General features: G+C 37.7%; 1 protein-coding gene across 9 annotated transcripts in view; it reads left to right on the top strand.

Annotated features, from left to right (window-relative positions):
- The window catches only part of PLGRKT (plasminogen receptor with a C-terminal lysine), a 40,219-nt gene that overhangs the window by 10,613 nt on the left and 2,302 nt on the right, over window positions 1–27,304 (top strand). For 4 of the 9 annotated variants that reach the window (XM_070589994.1, XM_070589995.1, XM_070589997.1 and 1 more), the window contains 2 exons: window positions 24,679–24,809; window positions 25,786–25,895. In XM_070589994.1, coding sequence (XP_070446095.1) covers window positions 24,679–24,809; window positions 25,786–25,895 — 241 coding nt within the window. Of the gene's footprint in view, window positions 1–4,281; window positions 6,540–24,678; window positions 24,810–25,785; window positions 25,896–27,304 lie in introns of all 9 variants that reach the window. The other 5 variants (XM_070590000.1, XM_070589998.1, XM_070590002.1 and 2 more) reach the window with 2 other exon arrangements.

Genomic DNA, 27,304 nt, shown 5'->3' with positions numbered 1-27,304 from the left:
CAAATCTGGGCCGCTGAAGCGGAGTGTGCGGAACTCTAACCACTTGGCCATGGGCCCGGCCTCAACAATCCATTATTTTATTGCCTCTGCATTTTGAATCTCTATTTAGAAAGCCTTTCCCAAGGTTAAAGAGTTAGTCACCCTTGTTTCCCTGTGGTACTTGAATAGCTTCATTTATTTATATTTGGATCCCTAATCCGTTTGGAGTTTGCTCTCACATATGGTGTGAGATATAGATGCAATTTTATCTGTTCCCAAATGACTGCTTAGTAGTACCTACAACATTTATTAAAAAGTCCATCTTTATCCCCAGTGATTTAAGATGTCGCCTTTACTAAGCTTCTATATGACTTGTGTCTGTCTCTAGATACGCTGTTCCACTGGCCAATTTGTCTATTCATGTGCCAGTACCACACTATTGTCGTTGTGGCTGCTTTATAGTATGTTTTAGCACCTAGTTAAGCTAGTACACCTTGTAGTTTATCTTTTCAATATTTGTTACATTTGCTTTTTCATAGAAACTTTAGTATCAACTTGTCCAAATCTATGAAATAGTTTGTTGACTTTTTTAACTGTGATTGCATGTATTTATACATTTGTTTAGGAAGAACTGTTGAGTCATCCTAGCCAAGAACAGGGAATATTTTTCCATTTCTTTGAGTCTATTTTTATGTCTTCTGGGAGTTTATAAATGAATTATAGATTAAAGATTTTTTTGTGAAAAAAGGAAATATTTCAGTTATATTAAAAATTTTCCTGGGGCTGGCCCCGTGGCCGAGTGGTTAAGTTCGCGCGCTCCGCTGCAGGCGTCCCAGTGTTTCATTGGTTCGAATCCTGGGCGCGGACATGGCACTGCTCGTCAGACCACGCTGAGGCAGCGTCCCACATACCACAACTAGAAGAACCCACAACGAGAAATATACAACTACGTACTGGGGGGCTTTGGGGAGAAAAAGGAAAAAATAAAATCTTTAAAAAAAAAAAAATTTTCCTGTAAATGATTATAAAAATATTCTTGCAGGGGCTGGCCCTGTGGCTGAGTGTTTAAGTTTGCGCACTGCGCTGCAGCAGCCCACGGTTTCACTGGTTCGGATCCTGGGCGCAGACATGGCACTGCTCGTCAGGCCACGTTGAGGCGGCGTCCCACGTGCCATAACTAGAAGAACCCACAACTAAAATGTACAACTATGTACTGGGGGGATTTGGGGAGAAAAAGAAGAAAAGAAAATTCTTGCAGTTGAATTCCTTGCCTATTTGGCAAGGGACAATGTTGGCAGTGCATTTGATGGAGGGACATTCTTACTCTGAAATGTGTGAGACTGAAGAGTAGCAAGAGAGAGAATGACACAGCTTCCAGGCAGGTTGGGGTGGCACATGGGAAATCTAGAAAGGAAAACTGGGCCCCAGAATGCTGCCTTCTGTATTTAAGGCCAGGATCTGACAACTAAGGACTGTGGATTTACTCTTCTTTGTGCAATGGGAAGTTCACGGCATTGGAGTGAGACATACCTGGGGCCAACCCTGGCTTCATCACTTACCAGTTGTATGACCTTGGATAAATGACGTAGGCTCTCTGAGCCTCAGCTTCATCACTAAGATGGGGAGGATACCCACGTACTAGCTTTTATGGCAGATAAGATGCTCAATAAATGTTCCCTTCTTTCCCATTTATCTACTTTCCTCTCTTATTTGCTCATAGTCACAACTTCATTCTTTTCTTACATCTCTAATTTCATTATTCATTTTTCATTCTGTCATTTTTTATCTTTCCTCGTCTCTATAGCTTCAATTCTGTGGCCAGCCATGTGCTTTTCTTTCCCCGCTGACTTGCAGGGTGTTTAGCACTTTAAATAATCAACCCTGGTAATGGAGCCAGTCAGCCACGCTGCCTCTCATAGGCACTCCCAATTCCACTGGGCATGACACACTGAGAGACATTTGCAAGTGTCCCCTCTAGAGCCATGGCAGAACCTAAGTCATTCTGAAAAGTTCCTGCAACCTGACCCAGAGGACAGAGATGTGTTCCTCTGTGCCCACCTTGGTACAAAAATTGAAAATATTAAACTCAGCTCTTATGGTGGAATTGATTTTTATTATAATACATGCCAAAAAACACTTTTACCAAAAGCCTGTGGATAGATTAGCAGATGCTAATGTTAAGGGATGAGGTCTACAGCTGCAACTCTCATTCTACTTTTTGTTTATTTGTTTGCACTTTACAGAAAAATTTTTCAAGAAAGGAAAATCACCCATATGACTTAAGCTTTAAAGTCCTCATGTTCAAACTTTCCTCAAAACAAATATGGCTTGAAATTAATATTTTTAGCACATATCATCTGTTTCTAAGTAAAAAGTCAGATTAATTTTGAGGGACCATATTAAATTATAGAAGAAACTGCCTTGTGGAGTAGGGTTATGAAAAAGTGGTTAGAATTATTTATACTTGCCTTGTTGAAATTTTACAGCAACATTACTTAAGTGTTAGAGCTATTTTTTTTTAAACTCACACCCTTCACAGTAACTATACTAAAAATCAACAGGAGGTATAAAAAATACACAGAAGTCTTTTTTTAATTTATTTCATATTATTATGAGATGTTCATTGTTCAAACCAGCTATTTCTTGTTATTGGATAGATGGTAGGAGAAAAATAAAGGATATTGTACTCCCCTAACCCCACCAAGAGGGAAAATGAAAATGGCAGAGTGAGGTCTCTTTAATATAATGTTGCAGATAGTTTTTTAAATTCATAATTTATTTTAATAAAGAAACATCACTAATAATAATAGCTAATTTTTACTAAGTGCTTTTTAAATGCCAGCCACTATTCTGAGCATTTTATGTAGTCTCTTATTTTATGATAACCTAATAAGGAGATCCTATTATTCCCATTTCATAGATGAGGAAACTGAAGCCCAGAAAAGTTAAATAGCTTGCCTAAAGTCACACAGCTAGTATGTAGTAGAGCCAAGATTCAAACCAGGGAGTCTGACTACAGAATTTTCACTTTTACATAATACTTTTCTCTTTCTGCTTAAAATGTTTATTCATAAAATATATACAAAAGCCAGGGCATTAACTAATATGAGAATGTGAGTTAATCTTAAACAGCTTGGCTTATGAATATATATGTAATAATCTCACAGTAATGATACAGTGAATAGGAAATGTGAGTAGGAGTTTTAAGATAAAACTTAGGATAAGTTGTGGAAATAAGAAATACATCCTTGGGACTTATTGTCAGTGGCAGTTAATTTATATGAGTATATAAACCCTAAGAGATTAATCAGAATTATGATAGTGTCTTTATTGTCAGCATCTATAACAATTTGACAAGTATCACTTAATTTATCCTAAGAGCCCCTTCCTGGAGTAGTCCTAAGGAAAGCAGATTATATAACTGTTATTATGATGTCTAGAATATAAACTGAGAAAAACCACAGGCATAGAACAATCAAGAGATTTGTTCCAAAGTGGTCAGCCTACATCTCGTTTGATTAAACCCTAGTTCCCCAGCATGGCTGTTCAAGAGATTTGCTGCCTTTTCCCCTCTGGATCCCATAGTACAAATGTCAGAGTTTTAGGAGGTGAGTTCAGTGCTGCCCAGGCCAGGCCAATTTCTCATATCTGTGCATGTGCATCCTTGCAGCTGAGGAGATTGGTCTGGGATTGTCCAGTTGAGGGGAACATGCCCCCACCCCCCTACATCATGGTAGCAGTGGGAGAGGGGCAGGTGCATCCAAATTACCTATAAGGCTTTTCCAACCAACTTTCCTTCCCCAATTCTATACTGAACCTAATAAGTCACCAGCTTCAGTGTGTCTTGACTTAATAAAAGCTTGAGGACAACTGAGCTGGAAAAGCACGAAAACAAGTAAACATTCCAGGACACCTGTGGGCCTGCTTGCTTTGTTTTGTGATTTAACACAGTTAAGGGCCAACCTTACCCTTGCTTCAGGGCCACAGACCCTGCCTTTGACTCTGGAGGACAGTCTTAGAAATGTCTGCCACTGATCACAAGGTGATGCAAAAAAGACGGAGCTGAATCAGTACCAGTTTATCACTCCTTCTGACCAAAGACCCTAAGGAATGGCCAGTGTGGCATTATCTTTGGACCCAACAGCACAGCTCATTACATGTGACGAACTACTTTGGTAGAATTTTCCAACATGAAAAAGTGTGCTAAAGTGTGCTACCCTCATAAAAAACATTGCAACAATCTAGATAAAATTGGTAATGCAGTCAGTTACGATTTATGTTATCTTAGCCGTTTTCTCCCAGGCAATGTTCCTGAACATCTTGGCTGTTTTCTATTCCACCTTGAGTGACCAAATGTCATAAGCTGCGATCGTTTCAAAGATAAGTAATCTTATTTTGATCTAGCACAAAACAAAACTACGTTGCATCATTCAAAGTTGCCTCAAATCAATGATTTTAGATAAACTTGATGATTTAAGCACACACAAACATTTAAGCATTGGAGCCAAATTTTAAGACCTTTTGTGGCTAATATCAATTCAGCAAAGTATTTTTCTGGCTATTGGGGTGGGCTGCATATCCTTCAATTTTTGTCCTTAGAAAGTCCTGCTACTTTGATATTTAGGATGAGGAGACCCTAGCAGTGCAAAAGAACAAAGTCTTCTTTGTTACAATTTTCTGACAGTTGAACATTGTTAGTCAACAGAGCTTTTTTTTTTTTGAGATTTAGTCATTTTTTTAATTCCAAAGACATTTAAAAAATTTTTCCCCCAAATGTTCCCACATGATGTGAAATGTGGAAGGCAGCATAGATGTAGGTTTGACTGTCCATCACCATCCTTTGTTTTCTACATCCTGGGCTTGCCTTTTTACAATTATCATCTCTAAATCTCACAATAGCTTTGCAAGGTAGGTGTTACTGGCTGCATTTTATACGTTGAGGAAACTGCAGTGTAGAGTTCCGTGTTTGAGATCAGACAGCTAATACCCACAGGAGACTGAGTTGAAAGTCTGGATCTCTCTGACTCCAAAGCCACAAACCCCAACTTAATTTGGTGAGTTATGGAATGCCACAAAGAATAAACATTGTAGAGGAAAGATGAGAATGATGTAAGAGTATTTGCATTCTGCCCTTGGACGCTGTGGCGACAGAGCCTAGGAGGGAGAGTCTCCAGGCCCCACAGCTTGCCTCTTTGACCCTCTCTGCTTAAAGCTGCTGTTTGGCCTCTCCTGCATCTTTCGGATTCTGAAATTGGTCCAGCATCAGGCTGCCTTGATCAATTCTGTCAACACATCCAGATCTCCCCTCAGCAGTCTCATGGTTTTGCTGGATAATTTTACAAAATATTTTTACAATTTAAAAATTTTTTTGTCAATTTTGTAAATAATTTTGTAAAACAAAATTACAAAAAATTTTACAAAATAGGGACCAAGGCAAACAAAATATAAACAAGGACTTAACTAGGTACAGAGTGGGCAATTGCTAGAATTCCAAACAAAAAAAACTCATCTTCCTAGCCCTGAGGCAGACAAGGGCTGGCACCAGGGTTTTGGAACCTTCTAGAGAGCCTGCATTGGTTCCCTCTGATTCCACTGAGTTCCTCAGTGAATATCTGACCCAAAAGATACCTTCCTAGTGCTTCTGGCCACACTACACCAACATTCCTGGGTGTTTTACATTTCAGCCCCCAGGAGTGCTCCTCACACCTCCTTGGTAGTTCTCTTTGGCAGTTCAGTTTTCCTAATGTACATTCTGGCTGGGAGCTCCCATGGGCCTTGTCCTTCAGGGAAGGTCAATTTCACCTACTGTGAAGTTTCTCCACTTCAGCTTCGTAATGGCTTTAGGTCACCAAGGAGAATGACATTTTATCCTGGAGTCCATGCCAAGATCTCTACCCTCCAAGAACCAGAAGCAAACTCTTGTCACTTCCTATTTCCTCTCTGGAAATCCACTAAATTTCTATCCCTTTCTGACAGCTTCCAGAGAGTGGATCATCTGCAAAGAAGAGATGATGGGCATACCTAGGACTAAGCAATCAGACTTTTCCTAGATCAGTTTACCCTCTCTGCCCACCTCCCCAGGTCCTCCTTGATGATTCATTACTCAGATGTTGTCAGAGGAAACTGTGAAAGTCTCCCCAGAGTCTTTTAATCACCCCCTTAAAGTACATGGCATTTTATACAGACTGAGAAATAACAACGCACCCCTGAAAGCTAGGACCTGGCACTATCAGCTGGGCCACAGTGTTCTCCTGTGGAACATAAGCAATTTCACAGATCACCACCATGAGACAAGACCACTCTGTAATCATGTCAGAAAACAGACAAAGACGTGAACATTGTTCAAACTACAGAAGTGACCAAGTCTCCCCACATGCTGACTAATTATGAGTGCTGCAGCATCTTTACTATATACCACTTACACCTGCTTGGTTCCTTCTACCTTCTAGATAAGAAGACTTAAAAGATCCAATCATGGAATTACTCCCACTTCCTGACAGCACCGAGTCCAGATGGTCTTTAAATCTTCCCCTAAATCACCTAGCACAAGTCCATACCTTGTAAGTCGTTTCTAATACCATTACTGAGATGCCCCACGGTTCCCCATGGTGTGTGTCTTCTTCGCTGCACTACGTTAATAAACCCTACTTTTTTGATGATAGGTGTGCTCCTGGTGGTCTTTAGATGGAGCACATTCATATCACTACGATAAAATAACAAACATCTTATGCTTATTTAGCACTTACCATGTGCCAAGTACCATCCTAAGCTCTTTGTATATATTAACAGCTTAATCCTCATTACATACTATGGGATTGGCACTATTATCATTCCCATTTTGTAGATGAGGAAATTGAAGCACAGGGAGGTTGAATAAGTGGCGGTCCTATTTCCCCAGAAAGAAACAGTTCATCGCAAGTTTGGGCAGTCTTTATAAACTATAGAACAGGCCAAGAAAACACTTCATTTCTCTGATCTTTAGGGCCAGGAGTGACTGAAAGCTAGGCTAGTTGCCTAGGGCTGTCCAAATGTGGAGAAGATTCTCTATACCTGCTTATTTTAATCCCAAACCTCAAAAGTCGGGGGAAAGAGTGGAAGAGTGAGCTACTTTCTGAAGAACTTTTATTTGCTTCACTGCAAAGATATGATCTCTTGCCAAGAACAATGAATTTACTGTAGGTTTTAATGTATATTCTCCATGATATTCTTCATATAGCCTATGATATTTGAGTGCTTACTATGTGACGGGCACAGTTTCAGATATTTACTAATCAATGTCTAATCAATATCAAGGTCTTCATCTCACTCAACTTCTCAACAACTCTCAACTTAGTTGATCACTGATCACTCCCTTCTTGAAATACAATCCTTAGTTGCTTTCTGGGAAACCACACTTCTTTGTTCTCCTCCTACTTGCCTGACCACACCATCTCAGTCTCCTTTGCCTCCTCTTCTCCCTGACTCCTACATATTCCTGGAGTGGCCCTAGCTCAGATCACAGTTGTCTTCTCTTCTCCATCCATACCCATCCTAGAGGATCTTGTCCAGTCTCATAATTTCAAATACCACCTGTATAACTGATGACTTCAAATTTATATTTCTAGCCCAGACTACAGTCATAACTATAGACTGATATATCAAACTGCCTACTTAACATATTCACCTGGATGTCCATAAACATCTCAAACTAACATGTCCAAATCACCATTTCTCATTCTCATCCCATCTGATCCCATTCTCATCCATCAAATCTGCTCATCCTGCAGATTTCCCCAACTCTGTAAATGGCACCACCATGCTGTGCTCAGGCTACAAACCTGAGATCACCTCTTACTCTTTTCTTTTTCTCTTACCCCTTTATACAGTCCATCAGAAAATCATTTTCAGCTCTAAATTCCAGACATATTCAGAATCCAACCACTTCTTACCACTTCCACTGCTATTACTCTGCTCCAAACTGCCATCTTCTGCCTGGATTAGTGCTACAATCTCCTAACTGCTCCCCCTGTTTTCACCCTTGCTCCCTACAACTTTTTCTTTTCTTCTTATGTTGAAGTATATCATGGACATAGTGAGGTGCACAAATCTTCCATGTATAGCTCTCTGAATTTCTATGTATGTTTTCCCTGTATAACTACAACCCAGATCAGTATATAGAATGTTTCCAGTCCCCAGGAGTCTTGCTCCTGCCTCTCCCACTGCTAAAGGCAACCACTATCCAGACTTCTATCCTTGTAAGTTAGTTTTGCCCATTTTAATGCTTCATGTATAAAGGATCATGAGCATGTACTCTTTTGTGTCTTTTTTTTCATTCAATATTATGTCTGTGAGATTTATGTATTTTGTTGCTTGTAGCATTCTTTTTCCATGGTTTTTTGTATTACTCTATATGAATATACCATAATTTGTTTATCCATTCTAGTGTTGGTGGATATTTGGGTTAGTTCCAGTTTGGGACTATTACGAATAACACTGCTATGAGTGGTAAACAAATATGCTCATCTCTCTTGAGTACATGATATTCTTAAAAGTCAGACTGATTCGTTGAAATGTCAAATCACACAACGTCTTGCTCAGAATCCTCCAGCAGTTTTCCCATCTTCCTTAGAGTAAAAGCTAAAGTTCCAGCAAGGGCCTACAAGACCCTATACTCTTGTGCTCAAATGTGGTCCATTTTCTGAAAACACTGACATTGGAGCTCTTTGAAATACAGGATCATGTGTCCTCCCAGTCCTGTTGAATCAAAACCTACTTTTAACAAATCCCCCAGGTGATTCCCATGCACATTAAAGTTTGAGAAGCACTGTCCTTGGCGATCTGTCCCTTCCCATCACCTCTCTGACCTCGTCTTCTACCCCCTTCTCCCTTGCTCACTCCTCATGCCACTCTGGCCACACCAGTCATTTTGCTGTTCCTTAGACATCCGAGACATGCTCACAACTGAGAGGCTGTGTAGCCAGGACCTGGTCAGCAGTTTCTTCTCCTGACTTTATATATATATATGTATATATATATATGTGATAGGCTGAGAGAAAGTGTTTGTAGGTATTTATATGCATATACACACACAGATATATATATCTCCACATGTGGCTATTGAGCACGTAAAATGTGACTAGTGCATCTGAGAAACTGAATTTTTAATTTTATTTAATTTTAATTAACTTCAACTTAAATATGCACATATTGCTAGAGTCTATCATAATGTACAGTACACCTCTGTAGTAACTTTGGATGTCTGGCAGGTAAGACAGTTTTCAAAATTGTCTTTTCTGGCATATGTTTCCTCTAAGTAAATTTTACAATGCGTTTGTCAAGTTCACTAAAGTAATTCCTGATAGGATTCTGATTGGGATTTATTCCTAGGTATTGTATAGTATTTATAATACTGTGAATAATTTTTAATGGTTTCTGACATATAGAAAATTTTAAATTTTTGTATATTGATCTTATATGATCTTATATTTGGCCATCCTGCTAAATTATCTTGTCGATTCTAGCAGTTTTTCAATTTATTTTCCTGAATTCTTATAGATAGACAATCATTATCCACATGTTTTAATTTCTACTTTTACTGCACCGTAGTAAAAAAATATATAGTCTATGTGATTTCTGCCTAGGGGAATTTATTGAGATATTTTATTGTAGTATAATACAATGTTCCCTGAATATTTATATAAATAATATTTTTCTATGTTTATTGGGTATACACATATACACATAATTAAGCTTGTTAATTTAATTGCTCAAATCTTCAATATTCCTACATTTTCTCCTGTTAGAGCTATCAATTTCTGAAAGAAGTGGTTAAATCCTACCATTATTATTTACAATTTGTAAAATTTTCCTTGTTTTTGCAATATTTTTGTTTATACATTCTAATGATATATTGTCTAATGTATAAAAGGTTCTTAACTGTTATGGCTTCTTGATTCATTGTATATAGCTTTTATCAATGTTAAAGTGTACAGCTCAATTAATTTTCACAGACTGACCATACCTCTTAAGCCACATTCCAACCCCTTGCTGTCACTTCCCCCCATTTGAGGATAGTCACTATCCTGACTCCCAACAGCGCAGAATAGTTTTGTGTTTGATTTTGATCTTAACATCACTGGACTCCTATGGTTTGTACTCTTCTGTATCTGGCTCCTTTTGCTCAACACTATAATTGTGAGATTGATTGGTGTTGTATGCAATGTCATCACCCTCTCTGAGAGCTACCCCAATGGAATCTAAAACAGTAAGCCAGCTAGAGAAACCATGGAGGCAGTTTCTCTTCAGAGACACATCCAGGAATAGAGAAAGAAGTTCTAATCATGTGGACTACTTTGTTTTCTTCTGTCCCATATTATCTCTTTTATCTCCCATCCAGGTGTTCTCTTTATGCACCTTGATCCTTCTCTGTTGGTTGTCCTCAAATGTCTGGTAGCCCTTGGGTGCCTGTTCATACATGTGATGAAGAAGTACGTTGATTAATCTAAGTAGTTGGCATAGATTTCCTCTGCAGTCTGTGGGCTTTCTGGAATGGGCAAAGTGCCAACAGAAAAGCTTCGCTTTAGGGTGGATGAGCAAGAAGCAGGCTTAAGACTGCCAAAGGACACAGATTTACTTTGGGGTGAATCATGGTGTCATATTCAGACCTAAGTAAACCTACCTTCTCTTTTTTCTTTCCTCCTTGTCTGTCTGTTATTGAAGTCCAGAATTGCCTCAGTATTACCTCTTCTCTCTGATTCTATCCCCTAGCAAAGGAGTTTCCTCCAAGAGATTTTCCTCTTGGGAGAAAATTTGACTAGGGACAAACACTGCCACCTCTCTCTGTGTGTTGGAGGGGAGGGGTACCACTATAATTACAGAGGTAGTTATTTAATTATTTCCCCAAGCTTAGAGCTTCTCCAGCATCCTTATAGGCGGAGAGATCCTCCCCTGAGTCTGTTTTATTTATTTATTTATTTTTAAGGAAGATTAACCCTGAGCTAACATCCATGCCCATCTTCCTCTACTTTATATGTGGGATGCTGCCACAGCATGGCTTGATGAGTGGTGGTAGCTCTCCACCTGGGATCCAAAGTGGTGAATGCTAGGCTGCTGAAGTGGAGTGCATAAACTTAACTGCTGTGGCACCGGGCTGGCCCTAAATTTTTCATTTTTAATGTATAAAATCTGTTCATCTTTTCCTTCATGTTTCCTGTCTTCCTTGAAAAGATCTTTGCCTCCCTAAGGTTACACAAGGCATCTCCAAATTTTACTTATAATATATTTATCATTTCATTTGGTACATTTAGAGCTTTGGTTCACCTGGAATTCATTTTCTGTTTGATTTGAGGTAGGGAATGCTAACTGTCTTCTTCCAGACTGAGAGTCAATGATGCCAGTATCATTCATGAAAGAGCATGTCTTTCCCTTTCCACCATGCTATATTTTCTGTGCTCCCCACCACCACCCACGAGGTCAATACTGAGCCACTATTGTTTTTAATGCTTCATATCTTGGCTTTCTTGTCGGTACTATCAAATTAGGCTTTAGTTTTCAGCAAAAGGAAAAAAAAAAATCAGTGTAAATAAACAGCCCTTAATAAAAAAATGTACCTCTTTCTTACTAAGAAAAAACATTCAGGAGGATTATAAAAGGAAATTTTATGACATAAAACTCTAATTGCACTTATGTTTATGTTTCTTATTTTGACCTATCCCTTTCTGTGCCTAGTTTGGGTTTTTATTGAGCATTATTGTATTGAAGAAGGAATGAGTTGTCCCTACAGGGATTAAACAGCAGTAAATCTAAGATTTATTGGTTATGGCTGGGTCAGGCTCACCTTTCTGTAGCACTCTTAGACTCATAAAAATCAGAACAGGACAGAATGTAAAAATAACTATTTTTTTTCCTTTTTAGGAATTAATGGTTATTTTCTTATAATAGTGAAATGATATTTTATTTTTGAAATTACATGTGAACATGAATATCAGAAGTATTATTTCCCAGAAATGGATAACTAAATAATGAATTCTCTCCAGAATCTACTTTTGTTTTTATATTGAAATCAGTTTTAAATAAGAAATTTCTAATTTAAAGTCCTGCCTAAAATTAATTAGAATTAGATGACCCACCCCATGAATTCTTCCTATTAGCAATTATCATATGACTAGATTAACTTTATAGTCTTGACTCGATTCTGATTTTAGCTACTGTAGAAATGTATTTTCTTCTAAATAAAAAAATCTCCAGATTAACAACCATCAAACCTGAGCTCCCAAAATACTTTGCAAAAACTGGTGATGGGCTGACATTTGAGCAATGTTTTAAAGGAAGACAGATCAGTTTAACCACTCTCTTGACCAAAAATTCACTGTGGTATAGATTTCATCTCTTTAGAGAAAGTAAGCTCTAATACCTAGGGAGAGTGATATTAGTATCAGGGATAAGAAAGCTTGAAGAGAAGAATAGAAACATTTACAGAAAAAAAATCCAATATCTTCCCCATCTCCTACCCCTGCAAGAAAAATTTTGGTGGTGTGTTTTAGTATGAGAATCGAAAAAGTATGGACTATGAAGCTTAAAAGTAATTATTTATAAAAAGGAATACATACAGTAATGCTAAACAGTCTTTCCTTCCCTCTTCGATCAATATAAAGATGGAATGTTTTATTATAAAATTATTTATAAAGTCTGAATAGAATTATTCCTTAGCAAGTGGTCTGGATGTTTTTGAACAATTATTAAGAGTGGAACATCAAAGACTTTGTTAAGACCCAGGAATAACTGTGTGGCCAGACAAATATGTCACCACAAATCTTCCTTACTTTTTATAATGATTTAAAATAAACACATGCTGTTACTTACCTATCATTAAGGATGCCAAAAGGGTACCCTGTTCCACTTCTATTTTTCTAAACACCTTTGTTGAGGTACAATTTACATAGTATAAAATTCCACCCATTTTAAGGGTACAAGTCAATGATTTTTGGTACATTTATAGGGTTATACAACCATCACCATAATCCAGTTTTAGAACATTTCCATCATCCTCAAAAATTCCTTTGTGCTCATTTACAGTAAATCTTTGATCCCCACCTCATACTCAGGAAATCACTAATGTACTTTCTGTCTCCATAGATTTGCCTTTTCTTGACATTTTACATAAATGGAATCATACAATATGTGGTCTTTTGTGTCTGGCTTCTTTCACTTAGCATAATATTTTTGACGTGCATCCATGTTGAAGCATATTTTCTCCTCAAAGGAAATTTTAGAATCAGCTTGTCAAGCAAAGTTTTAAAAAATTTCCTTCAACCAGGTGGGAGGGCCTTTGCTCAACATAGCCTTTTAAACCCTCTTACTTGATTCCTTTATCTTCTGAAGCATTTTTGGAGAATTATTTTATATTTAGAACATTTCTGAATGTAATAAAACCACATGAAAGTACAAAAGTACTTTTTTGGATAAAAACGTTTATTTTTCAGGATTCCATGAAGATATTGAAATGTAGGATCAGAAGCACAACTCATTGAGAAGACAGAAGGGAAACTAATCAAAGAACATTCTACATGATCATAGTTGTATTCAGTGGGGTTTAGTTTTGTCTTTTTGTTTTCTTTTGTTTTACTTCTCTTTTGCCTTAGCTTGTATTCTGAAAATAAGTACTTTACACATTTTCTGGCTATTATTATAAGAGGTATAAACAATATTTTATTTTGACTATAATGACAGCTCTTTGGACCAAAGTGATATCTGGAACGTGATGAGGAAGCAAGAAGAAATACTTAAAGACAAAAGAATCAAGTAATTATGACAAGGCCATGTTCTGAAAGTCATGCAACATACTCATAGGAAGCCCCTGACTTTCAGGTCCTCATTAGGAACTTATGTGTTTTTATTTTATACAAGGTTCTAACAAACTTTGTTCTCTTACTGCCACTAGACAATTAAAAGCACTAGATCATCGAGAGAGAATGAGAGGGAGAGTGAGAAGAAAGGGAAGTCAGGGGAGTTTGTTGCTTAGAAGAGGATTTACTGCTAAAAGTGAAACATAACAGCTTGATAGAGGAGGAGACAGAAAGTGGACAGAGGCCTGGGACCACCTGGTGAACTCTGACAGCACTGCTGCATTACAGCACAGGAGAGCTAATGATGACTCTATGTCTTTATGAAAAGAAGTTTCCTCCAAAGAAGGATATATAACAACAAACTAAATTCATAAATAAATAAGCAATCAAGCAACATCGATTTGCTATATTCAATTATGAAGGCAGCAGTATATTATAGCTTTTAGACAAGTGTCTATTAAAATAGTAGAATTCTTTTGTAAGTTTTCTTGCTTAAAGGAGTATATTTCAGTTCTCTGGAAAATGCACTTAAATATGAACAGCTGATTCCTCAATATTGCTGAAAATGTAGTGTTTCTGGTTTTTAGTTGTTGTTTTTATTTTTTGGCCTATTCTCATCAACTGACAAAAATTAAAGTGCTAGACTAATTTTTGGTAGATTGTAGCTCTATTTGTAACCAGGTATTATAACATTTAAAGTACATTCTGTGAGGAAGTTATTGACTATTGTTGGAATAAGTTACATTTGTAATAAACTAAACGTGTTATATAAAACATATTTTTCTATCACTAAATAAACAACATGACTTTTTATCTGAAAATAAATATTAAGGAAGATTGGTTTTATTGAGAGAACACTGGATTAGCAGTCCAGAGAAGGAAATTCAGTTCTAGTCCTGCCAACAACTCATTCTACAAACTTGCATGTACCTCATAACCTTTTTGGGCTACAGTTTCTTCATCTAAGAGGTAAAGGAAATACCAAGTACATACTAGAACTACAGGCAGTGGCAAGTTACCTAACCATTCTTACCACCAGTTTCCTCATCTGGAAAACTGGGGATATTAGGTAATACCTGCCAAACAGACTGTTATAAGAAGCAAATGACTCAATAACCAGTAAGGGTAGCTTTTAGGAATACTATATTAATGTCTGTAGAAATCTTGTCTTTTTCTCTTGAAACATATTTTTACCTTTCTAGGCTTCAAGATTTATAGAAATGTATTTCTGATTGACACTATGTAGAACTGCTGCTACTCTTCCCATATAAGCATCTTCTCCCCCAACAACCACAGGCATGTTAGGAAGATGCTCTATATACATAAGTTCTTTTTAGTCTCATAAAAAATATAAACCCATGATGTAGGTACTGTTCTTATCCCCATTTTACAGATGGGAAAATGGAAACTTAAGACATGCTGTAACTTGTCTGAGGTCACAGGGCTGGGAAGAGACAGATGGAGCCACATCTGGAAAACAGCAGGAGGCCAGGCTGACCAAAGCTGGGAAGGGCCACAACAGAAAATGAGGTTGTCCTGGGGCATGGAGCTGATACGGAGGGCCTGGAAAGCTGAGCAGAGCGTTTATACTTGGTGTGGCAGAAAACAGAAGCATTGGATGTTTTCGAGCAGGGGAGCAATAGGAGCAGGATTGACATTTTAAAATAACCAATCTTACAGTTTTATGTCTATTTTCTAGGCAAATAATAGTAACTAACTTTTTTTGAACCTTTATTAAAGCTCTGCCCTAAGACCTTTGCATGTATTTGTTCATTTAATCCTTACAAAAATCCTTTAAGGTGAGTACTGTCATTTGCCTCATTTTACTGCTAAGAAAACTGAGGCACAGAGAGATACAAGAATTCACCAAAAGCCACACAGCTTGTGAGTGGTGGAACCAGGCTTCAAATGCAGACAGTCTGGCCCCAGTGTCTACAGTATTAACTTCTGGGCCATAATGCTTTTGTTAATAGACATATATCACAGGCTAGATATATAAGGCTAGCATTGGACTATTGCAGTAGCCAAGGTCTGAGGTGATAAGGACTTGGATTTCAGGGGAGGCAGCAAGAATAGAGAAAAGGGTGTATTTCGAAAGAAAAGTTGGTGGAATTTCTGAACTAACTAGGTACTTGGAGGATTAAGAAGAGGAGTAAGTTGAAGATGAAACCAAAGTTTTCATTCCTCTGGGAGAATCATGGAGCCTCTGAGGAATACAAGGAATAGGCGGGGCGCTGGTTTAGAGGAAATGATCGCAGTGTAGGGCGTGTTGAATTCAGGGTAGTGCCAGGAATGCAAGTCAGCTCTCTGCAGCTGGCATTGCTCCAGTGAGTAGATGGGGCTTTAGATAGAGAGGTGGAGATCTTCAGCAAGGAGAAATTTTGAAGTCAGGAAAACAGGTGAACTCTCCAAGAAAGAGAGAGGGAAGAAAGTGAAGGAAAAAGGCTCTAAGTCTAGGTAACCCCTGGGGATAGGAGACAAGAAGGAAAAGCAAGACAAAGGGGATAATACATACCAATGCCTGCAGTACATCAGTCCCTTGCAAATATGCCATCTTATTTAGCAGAACAACCCTGTAGGCTAGCTATGTTGCTCCTAGAGATAGAGAAATTGAAGTCAAGAGATTTAGAGGATTTGCCCACAATCACATAGCAAGTAAGTGACAGAATTGGAATTTGAACCCAGCCTATGTGACTCCAAACTCTGTCTCTTTCCATAAGCCAAAAGATGTGGAAAGGTGAACATGCCTGGCCTGGTTGAGGACTGGGGTGGCTGGGGTCTTGGGGAAGACTGGCAGGACGTGAACCCTAAGAGGTAAATTGGAATAGGGTTTTTAAAGGCCATGTCACGTCTGGGAGTTAAAGAACCAACGAAAGTTTTTAAGCAGGAAAGTACCATGAGGTCACTTTTGAGACAGGAATCTAAGTATAAAGAGAGCAGTATAAAAAACGGATTGAAGGAGAAGAAACTAGGAAGAGAGAACACAGATTGGCAGTAATGCAGTGCTTTTGTTGATGGATAGTGATGATCTGAGCTGGAGCTGGAGCAGGGACAGCAGGAAGGAGACTGGATTCAACAGATATGCAGAGAGATTTTGGTAAGACTTGGCGATCCTTCTTCCAGTGGAGATGCCTAGAATACAGCTGGAAATATGATCTACCACTGAGTAGAGCTCCAGGATGGAACTTTAGAGCTCTGATGTCATCAGCAAGAGGTTGTAGTTGAAGCCTGGAAAGTGATGATATCACCAGGATCTAAGACCAAGAGGAGATGGCTTAAAAGGAAATTCTGGGAAAAGTAAACAAAGATAGGACTTGAAGGACCTTCTCTGGAACAGGCTCTAGTGCTCTTCTGTTCTTAGGAGTTGCCTTTTCCCTTTGTTTCTCATTGTGGAAGGGGAGCAGGTCTTGACCTTTCAGAACTTGCTTAGCTTTCTGTTCTGCTCCCACCTTGAGAACAGATATTAGTTTCCTTATAGAGCCATAGGCTAGCTCTCTTTTCTCCCAGGGCCATTGGCCTAGAGCCCCAAACCCACATTTGTGCAAGAGGGTAGGGGAGTCCACATCTCAAGAAATGTTTAGAAAGTTGTCTGAAGGCCATGGTCATTGTTTGGATGTGGTGGTTGTTCCCAGTTCTCTGAGGAATTAGATATGGCAATGAGGAAGAGGTCACAGGGGCCTTGGGAAGCTCACAATCAGAGAGCAGTGGTCACTGAAATCGCTATAGGGATGGGGGCATGAAATGCTGGTGAGAAATTGGAGACAGTGAGTGTAGAGGCTCTTTCAAAGAGATTTAAACAGAATAATTCAGGTCAATCTGTAGCCCAGGTCAATTTAGAGTTCATTATGCAGTGTCATTCTAAGATTCTTGCATTAATTATACAGAAAGGTAAAGACTTTTCAGATGGTAATCACATACCCTGTCCACTTCATCCCTACTTTCCATGTTGACTTGATTACTGCAAGTGTTCTTAGACTGCAAGTTTGGGTTTTGGAACAGGCAACCCTGGGTCTGAATCCCAGATCTGCAATTTAATAACTGTGACCACAGGGAAAAATTGCTCAAATTCTGATCCTTAGTTTACTTAACTGTAAACTGAGATAAAACCTTCTGTGGCAGGTATTATTACTGGATTGCTCAACTTCCATTCCAATCCCTTATAGTGTGCTTGCCTGTAAACAGAGGCTGGAAAGCCAAAGGCAAATTTCCCAGATTCCCTTGCAGCTGGGTTTCACATCTGACCTACTTCTGCCAACCAGGCATGTTTGAAGGAGACTTGAGAGGTAAACATGAGCAGTGTAAAGCTTCAGGAAGACATTGGGTCTTCTTGTAACCACTGTAGTGAAAGTGACTGGTATTTTAGGAGTGGTGGAGGTGGAGTTTCAGTATTTGGTCCTGAGCATCCGTGGTAGAAGGCAGTGGCTGTGGGGTACACCTAAAAGAGTCCCATGTTCTGGCTGAGCATTTCTCTTAGCTATGTTGCTCCTGATAGGGTAGAATTCAAATTAACTTTCATGGCTCTCCCAGAAAATCTTAAGCTGCCAAATACCCTGCAATAATTCTTTTTCTGTTTAAACTACTTAGTTGGGGGGCCGGCCCCGTGACCAAGGGGTTAAGTTCGCGTGCTCAGCTTCAGTGGCCCTGGGTTTCACCAGTTTGGATCCTGGGCGTGGACATGGCACTGCTCATCAAGCCACGCTGAGGTGGCATCCCACAGGCCACAACTAGAAGGACCCACAACTAAAAATATACACCAGGGGGCTTCGTACCAGCGGGGTGGGGAGAAAAAGGAAAAATAAAATCTTTAAACTACTAGTCAGAGTGGCTTCCATTGTCTTCAACTCATAGACCAACCTCATAGGATTTGGGGAGAAAGCCAACATGTGTAAAATAGTACTGCACTTAGAACATGGTGGGCCACATTATTACTATTATTAGTGTGTCAGCTGCCACAATAAAGTGAGAAACAAGCATCTTGCAATTTCTTAAGAATTTTCTGATTTTATTTTTTGAAGCATATCTTGGTTCTAAGATTCTCGGGTGTAAGTGTTGTAGAATAGCGGCCTTAGCTTTGTGCACAGTTAAGATTGACATAGTAGAATATAACTATCAAACTAAGAAATAAGTACTCTTTAAAATGAGAAAATCCAGGATAAAAGAAAATACCCTTATTGTTTCTATTAAAGTTCTGAAATTGTCTTCAACTTCAGTTAATAGTGCTTATAATATACCAGACACTGTTAGAAGCTGTGTCTTTAAGGAATTTTAGATAATAGTTGAGAAGGTCATTGGTCTTTTGTTCTTTCCCAGGCTCTGTTCATCTTGTTGGCATCTTCTGCTCTTCTTGGGGAAAGTCCATATATTTTGGAATCCATAACTTAATATAAAGGGTTTTTGCCAAACCAGAATTCTTATTTTTTCCTTAGGGTGATCTTATTGTTTACATACATCTGAGAGTAAGAATGGATTTAATTGTGTTATAATCTTTATTGGAAGATATGTAAAAAGATGCTATAACCAAAGCTTTTAATCTTCTGAATAATACTATAATTTTGTTTACATTAAATTATTTTCATGTCACTGATTTAAAAAAAATGGGCTTTTTTTTTCAGCTTCAATTTACTACTCATTTCTCCTTCTAGATTCTTCCCAAACTACTTAACGGATGTTGAGCACTTAAAATACCTATAGAGCAAGTTAAAGTTAAATGCCACTTGTCACAGCTTTCATTATGGTTGCTTTATTTTAACGATCTCAGTTTATGTTTTGTTTACCTGAAATTCTGATTTTGTTTTTAGTTTAAGGTATCAATAATATCTCTGTTAATTTAACAAAGCCATAGACAAATATAAAATATTCTCATTTCTGATAAAAACAAAACTCTTTTGTGGCAGGACACATAGAATAACTTTTTGGCATTGCACAATTAAGCAAATGAAAAGATAACTTTTCTATTGCATGTGAATATATTATGAATAAATTAAAAGACTGTTGGAAACCAAAAACACAGAAGTAAACTGGTTTTTTCTCAAAGTTGGCCTAATTATTTCTCAAAAATAGGAAAGTCTCCAAATAAAAACATTGCCTTCTTTGTTCTCTGAAAATATTTTATATGTTCAAGTGAAATTTAATCATTTTATTATTGTATTAAGGGGAAACTTGTATTAAGTGGTCTGTGGGCCTTTACAAAATTGTGCTCCCTGAAACTCAAGAGATTGACAAATTACTGAGATCAGTAATTTTGTGGCTACCCTTAATATTTTTTAAATAAGGAAATTGAAGAATTAAAATACACAGGAAAGGGCAGATGTAACAGCTTTATGAATGTGATTTCTCCTACTATGTACAATTATTTTTAGTAAGCTGGCTTCCTTTTATTATATTCTCCAAAATAAATTGTGGTTCTGTAATTGTTAAACTAGTATCAGATACGCCTATAAGATCATCAGAGTCTGAACTCATAATCAGGAACGTTTTAATTTCAAATTGTTCTGTAAAGCAATATCAAAAGTAACAGAGATAGGAAAATTATTATTGTAAAAAGGTCTAAAGTTCTTTTAAAATAGGACAAAATTTTATATTTATGATTTGGGTTAAAGACTGTTAAGGAAACTGTACATGTTCTCTTGTGCTCTTATTTGTTATTAGTGTCAATATTTGGGAAAGAAGTGTAAAACTGAATGTACATTTAGTTAAATAATGCCTATTATTGGCAAATTAATAATTATATTCATATAATTATCACTTCATGGCTATTGAAAAAGTTTGGTAATAAAATTTATTAATTAATTTGAACTTTAAAATGTATTTGGCTCTAGACCTCTGACTTTAAACACAATTTTATGAAGTATGGGGTAATTAATAATTTTAATTGATAATTAACATTACAGCACAATGCTGTCCTTCGTCAGGAGTTTTTGGCCTTCGAGACAGTCTGCAGAGATCTTTTTTTTTTAACTCTAGACTCAGAGTTTATTGCAGATACTCAATCTGGCTGATTTTTACAATTTATCTGTGATATATGGAGATGATTGCTTCTATTCTAATCAATAGGAGAGTAGAGAGCCAGAATATAAGATTTGTTCATAATCATTTCTTAAAATAAACTTAAATTTTAGAATAGTTTTAGATTTATGGAAAACAAGTACAGAGTTCCTGAATACCCTACGCTTAGCATACTCTGCAGTTAATATCTTACATTACCATAGTACAGTTGCCACAACTAAGAAACAAACATTGGTATATTACTATTAAATAAAATTCATATTCAAATTTCATTAGTTTTCCCCTAATTATTCTGTCCCAGAATTCCATCTAGGATGCCACATTACATTTAGTCTTCTTGTCTCCTTTGCTTGCTATGGAATGTGACAGTTTCTCAGAAGTTCCATGTTTTTGATGACCTTGAGAGTTTTGAGGAATACTGGTCAGGTATTTTGTAAATTGTCCCTCAGTTTGGGTTTGTCTCCTGGTTAGATTGGGTTTATGGGTTTTGGGGTGGAAGAACACAGCAGCGAAGTTCCCTTCTCATCACATTATATCAAGGGTACATGCTATCAACATGTCTCATCACTGATGATGTTAACCTTGCTCACTTAGTCAAGGTAGTGTTTGCCAGGTTTCTCCACTGTAATGTTCCTTCCCCCTCCCTCCCCTTACCCTCTCATACTCTACTCCTTGGAAGCAAGTAACTAAGTAAAGCCCACCATTAAGGGGTGAGAATTAAACCCTACCTCCTTGAAGGTGGCAGGGGAGTATCTACACAAATGATTTTGAATTCTTTACAGGATATTTGTCTCCTCCATTTATATCAGTATGGACTCATGGATATTTATTTTACACTTTGGGTTGCAATCCAATACTGTATTGTATATTTTGCTGCTCAAATTGTCCCAAATTTGGCCATTGGGAGCTCTTTTGGGTTGGCTCCTGTGTCCCTTTGACATACTCCATCATTTTTTTTTTTTTTTTTGAGCATTTCTTTCTGGCACTACAAGATATTCTAGCTCATTTCCTGTCCCAGTCTTAGGTCAGCCATTTCTCCAAGGACTCTGAATCCTTTCATTGGAGAGTAGAAGTAGAAACCAAAATCTGGGTGCTGAGTGTGCTCATTGCTACAAGGGTGTCATCACCTCTATGCCCTCTCAGTGGACAGAGCTAGGAAATATAGGTACTTACACTAACCCATGTATACATCCATATCTATAATTTTATCTTTGTCCACCTGTATCTGTAATAAGCTAAACACAATTCCATACTGATGTCACTGACTCTAATCCAATACAACATGGTTCATTCTAGTCTTTTCCCCTTGCTTTTTTGTAATCTCCCTCTCTAATAGTAAGAAGCCTGACTCCAACCATCTGCCATCTATTTATTTGTTTGTTCATCTCCAGTTTACATGTAAATCAGTTTCAGAATTGTTAACGTGTACCCCGTTAGAAATAACTTTACCAATCCTTTTGTCTTTAGTTTTATAGTTTCCAGTCAAAATATCATTTTCCAAAGTTAGATCAGTTCCTTTTCCTCCACTTCCTTCAGTGAAGTTATGTCATACATTTATAGATTATTTTGTCACAGTCCACATTCCATCCTATGGATCCCCTGACCTTCTGGCTGATTTGTAAAATTTGCGTACAGTAAGGTTCACTTTTTGTGCTGTAAAGTTTTAAAGGTTTATACAAATGCAGAATGTCATGTACCCACCACGATAGTACCAACAGATTAGTTCTACCACCCTTAGAAAACCTCCTGTTCACAATCTTTTGAGAGTTCCCAGAAGATCAGTTTTCAGACTTATATTTCAGCTTGGTCCTTGTTGGGAAAGAACCTAGGTGGTGAGTTCTTTCATCTCAGGCAGTGGTTCTCAATCCTAGCCGCACACCAGAATTACCTGGCAACCTTTAAAAAATACTGATGACTGGTCCCACCTCCAGATCCTGGTTCCATCATCCCTCCTGGTTCAATTAGTCTAAGGTATAGGCCTGGGCATTGGGACTTTGAAAAACTCCCCAGATGCTCATAATGTTCTGCTAAGTTTCAGAACTACTGATCTTGGGTTCATCTGTGTCATGATTGGATTAGATGGCTTTTGATAACAACACACATAATTAATTGATGCATCTACATTACTTTGGGGGGATACTATGAACTGTCATGTAAGTTTTTTGAGTAAGTAATATGGCAAGGATGAATTTCACATGCTAAATGATCATGTATGCAAAAACACTATTTTTTATTCTCTAACTGAACTCAAAATGAATTTTAATTGCTACTGCTGAGGGCAAATTTAATTTTGACAAGTCAAAGTGACTCAATTACTTCTAGTTTAAAACTTACTTCTTTGTGGATAGAGTTAAATTCAGCTTGACTTCCTCCCTTTCTCTGTCCATTTTTTCCTGGACCAGTCTAGGTTTGGGTCCAGGTGATCTCAGATGGCATAGGCATCGAGGAGTATCTGGTTGGAGGAGGTTTTTCTGCCATTGTTTTCTGTTTCATCACCCTGGATAATGTCAGGTGATTTGCTCTGAGGGCCTTTGACAATGTTTCAGGCTGGCTTGACCATTACTTCTGTGCTCTGGGGTGCTGCTGATCCTCTGAGATCTAGCCACCTTCCTCACCCAGCCCTTGGCTGATAGTCTCTACCCAAGTGTCTGTTATGAGGACACCAGGCCCTAGGCTTTGGTGACTCTCTGGTAAGCCACCTGCTTTAAATTCTCAGCTACCTTCTTTGCCCCTCTCCAGGTTGACATGGGAACCTTGCAGACTTTCTCCACACCCCTTGGCAGCTGAGAGAGACTGGGTTGGCCTCTCTCAAGCCTGCTCTAAGCCTGGATCTGCCCTGCAACCATTTGTGCTCTACTTTAGCTGCCTCTCCTAGAAGTGCTTTCTGTCTGGGGATCTCTAAATCCCAAGACCACCACATCCCCTGGGGCTTCAACCCCCAAGAGGGACCAAGGAGCCAAACCCCATATTTATATCTAAAATCTCACATTCCTCTCCCAGTTCCTTCCCACAGCAGAAAGAAGGCATGTAGAGAAAACTGAGTCACACTTTTACTCATTCTTCCACATCCTATGGTTTGCATCATTCATTCTATACTTGCTATCCTCTATGCTTTGCTAATGATACACAGTGCCAAGATTTTAGAATTTAAAAAACAACAACTTTTCTTTCTCAAGAATCTGACTTTCTCAAAATAATGGGCTTGGGCTTTCAGACTATTGCTTCTGTTGTGTGTTTTCTAAAAATCCATTCAAACATCCAGTCTCCTTCTTTGTTCTGGGCTGTATCTGCTTTCTGCTCCAAAGCAGTGAAAGGCACTGATTAAAGTGGTGAAGGACTTGAGCCAACAAGAAAATTGTAGGGAAAAAAAAAAAATCTCTATTAATGTTTCAAAATAATACCCCTCTACCATCATATCATGGTATGATATGGACCTGATACTCCAAATTAATTTCAACTTGGAGTTGAATGGATTTGGAGGGAAAAATGATTAGAATACAAGTTGTGAAAAAGGCCAATAACATGTACCTGCATTTAAAGGCACATAGGTCTTGCGTCATATATGATATAATAGACTGGACATATAATTTAGGTTTGGATAAAAGCTCCAAACCAGGTGCATTCAAGAACTCAGGATGCAGAAAAAGAATATTGCATGTATTCTGTACATATTCTAGGAAAATTTCACCGCCAAAGTGGCAGTTGGGGATAGCTGTCCAGAGAGACTTTAGTCAAAGTCTGTTGAAATTAAAAAAAAAAAAAAAAGATGAATCAAAGTGATTGAAGATGAAAATCCACTGGAAAAGCAGAATATCAGCTGTGCTCAGATGCACAGGTGAGTAACCACACTTTTCATTTGTTTTGTCCTCAGCTGGAAAGGCAGCTAACAATGCAGAATGAAATGAGGGAAAGACAAATGGCCATGCAGATTGCTTGGTCCCGGGAATTTCTCAAATATTTTGGAACATTTTTTGGCATTGCAGCCATCTCTTTAACAGCTGGGTATGTTTGCTATTTACTTTGAAATTTTCTCAAATAATTTATTTCTTTCTGTCTTTGCCATTATCACATTAAGTTGATCAAGATAGGACTTCATCCAACTAGAGTATATGTAAACAAAGTAACCTCATAGCTTAGTCCTTGGAGGTAACTCCGTAGAACCAAGGTAGTAGTAGTTAATTCTGCCCTTTTTTTCCTGTTTTGATATTTGCTCTCCATCTTTAAAAAACTGAAGTATAATTGACATGCAGTATTATATTTGTTTCAGGTGTACAGTGATTCGGTATTTTTATACGTTAAAGATGACCATCATGATATGTCTGGTTACTATCTGTCACCACACAAAGTTATTACAATATTGTTGCTATATTCTCTATGCTGTACATTACATCTCTGTGACTTATTTATTTTATAACTGGCATTTTGTACCTCTTAATCCCCTTCACCTATTTAGCTCACCCCCTACACCCCTCCCCTCTGGCAAACACCAGATTGTTCTCTGTATCTATGAGTCTGTTTCTGTTTTATTTTGTTTGTTCGTTTTATTTTTTACCCATCACATATAAGTGAAATCATATGGTTAATTCTGCCTTTAGTTTCTTAGATTTCTTCTGTCCTTTTCTCCATTTTTATAAGTTGAGAGGACTGACTTGACAAGATAGAAGGAAGCCTCTACAAATTTATCTCCACAATCCCTAAGGGGTAGATATCAATACTTAACCATTTTTAAAATGAGTAATCTGAGCCTCAACATCAAATAAACATGAGCAAGTCAAAGATCATGCCCTTGAAAATTGCAGAATCTGGTGAGGGGTTATGGCTAAGGAGATTCTATTTCCAGATAAAACTCAAATGAATTATGTAACTTCTGAAATGGAGGACATTCTTCCAAAAAGGAAGTAAATTTTTTTTCATCAAGTGTGGAGATTTGTATTTATAGGTTATTCTTGATATTCATTCTTTTTTGTTCTTGAACCAGAGCACTAAAAAGGAAGAAGCCAGCCTTTCTCTTCCCTATTGTTCCATTAGGCTTTGTCCTTACCTACCAGTATGATTTGGGCTATGGAACTCTTCTACAAAGAATGAAAGGTAAGTCTTTGATAAACCAGAGTCTCTATTTCTGATTCATTTTCTGGTTTAAGGATCCCTTCCATATGACCCCTTGACTTATGAAGATTCTGACAAGACCTTCTCCCTGAGCCTCCAATGACCGACATTTCTGCTCCCTCTCACACAGTGGTATGTTTGAGCCAGCTCATACCAGCTCACAACAACTGATTGTCAAATTTTCAGGAATTTTGTAAGCTGGCTATTAAATGCAGTCCTTATTAAAAATTAAATTATATAAACTTACAATTAAATTACAAAAAATAAATAACATTAAATTATATTTTAAAAAACTTGTAATAAATACTCAGAACTTATTAGTTTCTAATTATTTTACTATTATCTATATGCTTAAGTTATCTATCTTTATATTCTTAAGTATATCTATTGTATTTGTAGGGTAGAAATGTGGGTATAATATACAGACACAATAAAATACAGATACAACTTTGACTTCAGTCACATCCCATTGGTAGCTTGACGTTGGTCATGGTGGGAGTATTTACACCTATGGAATCCCCAAATGCCAAATCAAGGCTTGACTTACTATTTTGTTGATTGTCTAGACCATGGTTTGGCAAACTAAGCCCTGTGGATTGGCCATATGTTTTTGGAAATAAATTTTTATTGGAACACAGACATGCCCATTCATTTATGAATTGTCTATTTTCCCATTACCATGACAGAGCCAAGTCATTGCAACAGAGACATAAGACCCCACAAGCTTAAAATATTTACTGTCTGGCCCTTTAAGAAAATTTGCCAACGCATAGTCTAGACTTAAGGAAGTGCTAAAGAAAATGTTAATAATGCAAATTATGCTTAAAAGTTTGTTGTGTCTGTAGCCATTACATTGTGAATAACATAAAAAAATGAGGAAATATTCTTCCAACATTTAAAAATTATCTGATTCAGCAAAGTTATTCACACCATTCTCAAACAAGTTAAAGTTCCAACATATGTCATTGTTTCACTTTTGTCCTACTCACTAATGTAAATGAAAACACCAACCATCATTCATGTTGGAATTATATTCTCTCATCAGCTGCAGCTATAGATTGGCTCTGGACAAGAGTTCAGCAAAAATCAATGAAAACATTCTGTGAGAATCAATTTGCTATATGGAATTTATGATAAAGTATATTTATAAATTGTGTGTACATATATTTTATATAAGTAAAATTTATAATAAACTTAGGTACATAATAAACTTACATACTTTTTTGTTTCCGAAGAGCTAGTTGTTAAATATTTATCAGCACCATGCTGCTCTCATAGAACTCTGGCTCTTATTGCCCTAGAAAATAGCGCAGCTGCCACTCAAGCTATTCCTGTCCCAGGAAGATAAATTTTTCCATTAGTCTAGGATACCCATGTCCTCCAAATTCCCA

The sequence above is a fragment of the Equus przewalskii genome, chromosome 22 (genome assembly GCF_037783145.1).
Source record: "Equus przewalskii isolate Varuska chromosome 22, EquPr2, whole genome shotgun sequence".
In the NCBI taxonomy this organism is placed as follows: Eukaryota; Metazoa; Chordata; class Mammalia; order Perissodactyla; family Equidae; genus Equus; species Equus przewalskii.
This window is presented reverse-complemented; position numbering and strand designations above follow the sequence as displayed.